Source organism: Arachis stenosperma, chromosome 3 (genome assembly GCF_014773155.1).
Source record: "Arachis stenosperma cultivar V10309 chromosome 3, arast.V10309.gnm1.PFL2, whole genome shotgun sequence".
In the NCBI taxonomy this organism is placed as follows: Eukaryota; Viridiplantae; Streptophyta; class Magnoliopsida; order Fabales; family Fabaceae; genus Arachis; species Arachis stenosperma.
The window spans coordinates 122,536,799-122,543,617 of record NC_080379.1 but is presented as its reverse complement, the minus strand read 5'-3'; the positions used below and the strand labels follow the sequence as shown (position 1 = coordinate 122,543,617).

Sequence of the window (6,819 nt, the reverse complement as noted above, 5' to 3'; positions counted from 1 at the left end):
GATCTAACTATACTTGTGTTCTCAATGCAAGTATCTTTATATTTTGTTAATAATTTAACATAATAATTTTAGAATTAAGGAATTCAAGAATTCGGACAACAAGAAAAAATATCATTATGAAAAGTTTAAATATTAACTAGAATAATTGGTAAGATCGAAGACAAAAATTCAACAAACATGATAAAGTAAACTAAAGAAGTGGAATTATATTATTGATCAATTAGAAAATAAAAAATATATATTGCAATTTTTTGTTTATTTATCTTATTATATACTGGCATGTCCATGTCAAGTTTTTTTTTCAAATGTAAATTAAAGGTGATAGTTAATTTTTAGCATAATGATAACTATAAGAATTTTTTATAAATAAATTAAAAATAAATGATATTTCTAAAAACAAAATATAATAATTTTATTATCCAAAATCCAATTTTTTAGGAAGGGAAAATGAACTCAATTCTATCTAATGTAAAAAGGGGTGAACAATAGAAATTTATTTTCTTTTAATCCAATGTTGATAATTAGAATAGTCAATTTGGACATAAAAAACAGAAGAATTATCATGCTAGAAACTTTCTTTGACTGGGGTATTTATAAATCAATGGAAATTAATTATTATACTATTGTAGAAAAAGAAAAAAAATATTAAGAGAAGAAATAAACGAGATTAAGTTTCTCTTAAAAGTTGATAAAATGTAAGGATAAGAAACTAATTATTGTTAATTAAAATAATAAAAATGAATTAACATCCCATTTTATTATTTTCCAAAGAGATATGTGTAACCCTAGAGTGGCAGTAAAGGACAGAGGAGAGAGTAGGGGGAGAGGGAGTATTAATTTTGGTTGTAGCGTCACAACTCACACAACACAGCACACGCCTCCTTCCTTCCTTCCTTCATTCCCTCCTTCCCTCCCTATCCGCTCTGTCACTCCCCACCGTTCTCTGTCGGCCTCTTCTCTTCTCTGCTCTGCTCACTTCCTTTTTCTATATTAATATATATCCCCCTCTCTCTGTCTCTCTGTCTAAAGTGTAATTGCCGCCTTTCAAATTCCAATACGCTAAGTCTGAGGCCATAGCAGGCAGCTGTTACCTGCTTCTCTGTTCTCCACATCCAAATCGAATTTAATTCCAGTAGGGGAAGCTAAGGTAAGCTACTACATCTATTCTATCCTATTCGATGCCCTCCTCTCTCTCTCTCTCTCCAATTGCTATTTTATTCTTCTCAATTCTTGATAAAACAGGATTTCTGATTTTTATTCAAGATCCCCAACTATCAAGACTGAATCAAATTAAACAATCGCCAAAACTTACTTCTTCCTTCTTCCCGAACCCCCCCCCCCCCTCTTCAATAATTGGCAAGAAGAAACATTAAGATTGGGAACGATTTCGATCATTTTCGTTTATTTATAACTGTTTTTACCTTGAGTAAATTCTATTTTAGCGATATAGGATCAAATTCAGCATAGCTGGGTAAGTTATTTTGGCTAATTCTCCAATCAAATTAATTTTTCCTCCTTGTTTCATATTTTTTTCGTTTGGAGTACGGAACGTGGAATAACGTCATGTAGATCTCATATCCACGTTATCGTGTTAGGTTGGGTTGGGTCTTCCTCCTCGTAAACCAATTTTATGCATGTTTTCCTCTTCGTTAATTGAAGTTTTATGTGTTGTTCAAGTTAGGTGTTTGTACTTTTCCGTGCTCTCCTTTTGGTTGAACTTAATCTGTTTACCGTTTATTTATTTTGTGCCTTAGAAGTTTGAACAAGTGTAGAAAATAAATTGAATTTTGTACTACTTTCTTATTCATTTATTATTTATTGTTTTTTGGATTATGTGGTGTGGTCATTCTGAAAATTTAATTACATTTCAAAGTAATATAAGCATTCCATTTGGTGTGAGCGCTGCTTAAGAATCCAATGCTTTGTTATAGCTTCTAGATTAGGTGTGATGTTGATATTATGTCCTAGCTGTTATGCTTATGTTTTTGTGGTTTTTACACAAAATTTCCTAATGGTTCGACTTGGTACTAGGTATCTGGTGTTCGGCTGCTGCCTTCTCTTTCGCCGCTTCTGCTGTTTTTATTTGGAGTAACCAACGAGGTTTACTCAACTTCGCCTTCTCTTATTCTCATAATCTTCAACGTAGATAATTATAGTCATATATGGTTGTTTATCTTCTGTGTTTTCCCTAGTTTTTATCTGGGGAGTTGTAACGAATTGTGTCTCGTTCGAAATTTCATGACATAGCTGAAGTTTATAAACCATGCCAGCGTGATGTGGTCAAAACTGAACTGAAACATCAGTGCTGGTATCAAATTCCATCTCTTTCCTTTTGATATATATTTTAAATAACAGTTCCTTTCAATTGCTTATGACATCTTTTGATATTCTAGATTAGTCTATATTCTTTGTTCTTTATGTTTCATTCTAATTTTAAACTGCAGAACGGTTGTTGAAAAGCTTTTGGGCCAAAGGTTTTTCATGTCTTAACTTTTTAGTATTAAAAAATTATATTCTTTTACTTTATGATACTGCATTTCTATCTGCGTTAAAAGTTGCCCCATTTTACTCGGAATTGCATCTACCATTATGGCAAAGTTTCAGTTCTGAAATTTGGGTCTGTTGTGAACAGGATGATTGTTTCCATGCCGTATACAGGAGGAGTCAGATTTTACTGGGTTAATTGAACTTACAAGAACTGAGCTTAACCACAGTGTAATCTTCTATATATCATATGGATCGACAGGACACTTCAGGATTTGTAAGTGGGGGTGCTTTGTTCTCTTGTAGACGCATCTAACCCATAACTTTGTATATATACATATCTTTTACCCGGAAGTCAGGAGGCTGTTCTTTTCAAATTCATAGATAGAATTGGATATTGTTTCTACAATTATTTCATGGATGCAAGGTTCCAGAACTTGGGATTTGCTGCAAATCATTCTGCCAATGCATTCAAGATTTTGAGTAATTCTATGCAAGTTGAACGAAGTGGAGCTGATTATTGTGGTACAGATACCATTTTACGACTCGATTCCCCAGGTTCTTCAATTCCTTCCTGCATGCACTCCTGTAAGGGAACTAAACGGAAGTGGGATCTGATTGATGGAAGCATGGGTCAGAGAGCTGGCTCTTCTTTGTCTCTTGGGCTTGGCCGTTCAACAAGTTCCTCAGACAGCAAGGGGAGCTCAACCATTGCTTGCACTGCTATATCTTCAGCCAAAGATATTGACGAAGAATCATCTATGGATCTTGACTTGGACTTCTCTCTTCATCTTGGATGTGAGAAAGTACAGAGCCCAAACAAACTTGTTAGTTCAAATTTGAAGACAATGGAGCTGCAGCCCAAGTTTGATTTGGAGTTGAGTCTTTTGACTGGGCCCTGTGAATCGGATATTACAAGTGTTCATCTAAGTCCAACACCTCCTCAGTTGAACATGGAGATGCCTTTGGTGTTCACTGGGACACAAAATACAGAAGAGGGATCATCATCATGTAACTGGAAGCCCGGGCTTGTTTTCCCATCATCAAATACCTCTTTAGATAGAGACACTGGTTTCCTTTTAAAACCAAATGCTAAGCAGTTTGATCATAGTCCCATTGTTCAGGACCTCTCATCGAGCAGACCAAAAAGTTCAGTCACTTGTACTTCCGGGCTATCACAGCATCATCAACCAGTACATCGCTCCAACAATACAAAGATATGTCAAGTTGAGGGATGTGGAAAGGGAGCCAGAGGTGCTTCTGGCCGATGTATATCCCATGGAGGTGGTAGGAGGTGCCAGAAACCTGGGTGCCACAAAGGAGCTGAGGGTCGTACTGTGTACTGCAAGGCCCATGGAGGTGGCAGGCGATGTGAATACCTTGGTTGCACAAAGAGTGCAGAAGGGCGTACAGATTTCTGCATTGCCCATGGTGGTGGCCGAAGATGCAGTCACGAAGGTTGTACCCGAGCTGCCAGGGGGAAATCTGGATTATGTATTCGTCATGGGGGTGGCAAGAGATGCCAGAGAGAAAATTGTACCAAGAGTGCAGAAGGCCTGTCAGGTCTCTGCATCTCACATGGGGGAGGTCGTCGATGCCAAGCTGTTGGATGCACAAAAGGGGCCCAGGGGAGCACAATGTTCTGCAAAGCACATGGTGGGGGTAAACGGTGTACGGCCCCCGGGTGCACCAAGGGTGCTGAGGGAAGCACCCCCTTTTGTAAGGGCCATGGTGGAGGAAAACGCTGTACATACCAAGGTGGTGGAGTTTGCAGTAAAAGCGTGCATGGAGGGACCAACTTCTGTGTGGCACATGGCGGTGGAAAGAGGTGTGCTATTCCTGGTTGTACAAAGAGCGCAAGAGGACGGACTGATCATTGTGTCCGCCATGGCGGTGGGAAGAGATGCAAGTTTGAAGGGTGCGGAAAGAGTGCACAAGGAAGCACCGACTTTTGCAAGGCACATGGGGGTGGCAAGAGATGCTCTTGGGGCCATCCTGGGTCAGAATTTGGCATCCAACCAGATGGTCCTTGTAATTCATTTGCCAGGGGGAAAACTGGTCTGTGTGCACTTCATAGTGGACAAGTGCATGATAAGAGGGTTCATGGTGGTGTCTCTCTGGGATCAACTGTTCAGGATCCTCATTCTAGTAATCCGGATGAACTAAAGCAGGTACTCCTTGCCAAAGACATGGATATGGGTATGATGAAAGTCACAAGCAGCCTTGGCAATGCTGCTCCGGGGACTTACTCTGATATTAAACAATATGAAGCTGCAAGCTCTAATGTCTCTGCCGAGGAAGGCAGTCACATGCCATCACTCACTGTTCCTGAAGGTAGGGTGCATGGTGGAAGTCTGATGGCAATGCTATCAGGGAGTTCTGTTCGTGGCTCAAGCAGTGGGAAAGGCGTTGCCAATGATCCATCCGAAGCTGTTAAAGGCTACATCATGCCCAGGAGTTGGATTTAAGGCTAGTCATCGTTTCCGTTTCATGGTTCCATAATTGGCATATTTATTATCTACATGTTTCATGGTTACTCCCTTTGATGTCGGATTGTTGGCGATTGGGTTTACTCTCTAATGAAGAGATTACGCTAGTCGTTTGATAAACAATCTTATGGAGGGGCTTATATCAAGGTAGGACTGTGTACTTTTGATTAGGTAGTGCGTGTTGCTCTTCCTCTTCTCCTTGTTCATGTGTCTGTAAATATTACATCTGATAAAACGTCTAGCAGGTTTGGAATGCTGGTTGCTACCTATAAGGTCTTTCAGTGTGCCATTGTATTATTTCTATTCATAATAAAGCTAGTTCGTATGTTGTGTTATTTTATAGTTTACTCTAGAGAACTGCTTGTCAGGCTTGCAGCCTACTGGACTATTGTTGCTCCCATTTGGCAATTTCTGCTGTTATTAATAGACACCGTTGTCTTTTAGATGTTCAATGTATGTGCTAAACTGCTCGAACCGGTTAATGAATCGGTGGAATGGCTGATTCGGTAGTTGAATGGTCTCACTGGAATTAAATTGTGGTTAAATTGATTTAATTAAATATAAAATAAAATTATTAAAGATTTAATATATAATTTTAAATATTTAAATTTAAGAAGTGAAATTGATAAAATTTAAAATTTTATAATTTTATATAATTTGTTTATAATTTATCATTAAAGATTTATAAATAAATTTAAATATCAAAATTTATAACTAAAGAAAATTAAAATGTATCCACACATAACGTTTTATAGCAAAATAAATTTTTAATTAAACATAAAATATTATTCATCAGTAATTTACAAATCATAATTCCCATTAAGTGTTTCAAATTACACAAGTCGACAATACGAGTTAAATCTCAATTTGGCCCTTGAAATTTGGCTCGAGACTCAAAATGACCCCTACAATTTTATTAGCCTCAATTAGAACCCCTAATTTTGTAATTGTGGCTCCGGCTTGCCCCTGCTGTCATCTCCGCCACCGGAAAGCTGATGTGGCACATTGTCATGACACAGTGAACTACACGTGGCCTATTAAGTGCTGAGTGGGATTGCTAACAGTTACATGACCTGGAGATAGAATTTTATGCCTCAATTTGGCCCCTACGATTGAAATAAATCCCTAAACAATGGCTCAAAACCCCTAAACTGATAATTCATCATCGTCTTCATAGGGATGATTGGGAGCAGCAGTCAAGGTTCAGGGAGCTCAAATAGGTCACGTTCACATGGAACTTGGGCGAGGACCACCAATCGCATCAGAGCAGGGAAGTTCCTCAATGGTGTGGATGCGGGATGCGCCCTGTTCTTCGTTGGTCTGGTACAGACGCCAATCCTGAGCGACCTTTTTTTGGTTGCCCAAACTACAATGTGAGTTGCTGAATCCTAGGAGCTTATTGGAACCTTGTTATTAACTGTATTTTATGTAAAAAAAATTTCTTGGTTTCGTTGCAGACTGCAGGAAAGAAATGGTGCGGGCTTTTCGTATGGGCAGATGAAGAGGATGAAACCATTGTTGGGAGAGTTGATTCTGCAAGAGATGTTGACCATTGAAAAATGAATTTAAGATGGACAATTAGGGATTTGGAAGTTGATGTTAGGGTTTTAAAAATATGGAACTGTGTTTTAAGTTTGCTTGTGTTTTTTATTGTGATTTTGTGTATTGGTTATGGCTTAGTTGTAAGAAAATAAACCATGTGAAATTGTTCCTGATTGTAGAATTGAAATTGACTTGAATGCAATAGATATGTTAAACATCAGTTTTTTTCAGTGTTATTTTCAAGTTGGCTAATATGATAATGTTGAATGTTATCAATTTTTGCAATGTAGTGGTATGAAGTTGC

At 38.1% G+C, this 6,819-nt stretch overlaps 1 protein-coding gene across 4 annotated transcripts; it reads left to right on the top strand.

The window, feature by feature from the left end:
• The first annotated feature begins 844 nt into the window (after nucleotides 1-844).
• On the top strand, nucleotides 845-5,315 carry LOC130967864 (uncharacterized). Of its 4 annotated transcripts, XM_057892901.1 has the most exons (5): nucleotides 845-1,147; nucleotides 2,032-2,100; nucleotides 2,193-2,308; nucleotides 2,445-2,474; nucleotides 2,633-5,315. In XM_057892901.1, exon 5 carries the CDS (start codon nucleotides 2,901-2,903, stop codon nucleotides 4,950-4,952), a length of 2,052 nt encoding a protein of 683 aa, XP_057748884.1. In that variant the 5' UTR covers nucleotides 845-1,147; nucleotides 2,032-2,100; nucleotides 2,193-2,308; nucleotides 2,445-2,474; nucleotides 2,633-2,900; the 3' UTR covers nucleotides 4,953-5,315. The 4 variants fall into 4 exon arrangements, with proteins under 4 accessions (XP_057748884.1, XP_057748883.1, XP_057748882.1 ...); XM_057892900.1 differs by lacking the exon at nucleotides 2,445-2,474 and having other exon boundaries at nucleotides 2,248-2,308; XM_057892899.1 differs by lacking the exon at nucleotides 2,445-2,474.
• Nucleotides 5,316-6,819: the final 1,504 nt, after the last annotated feature.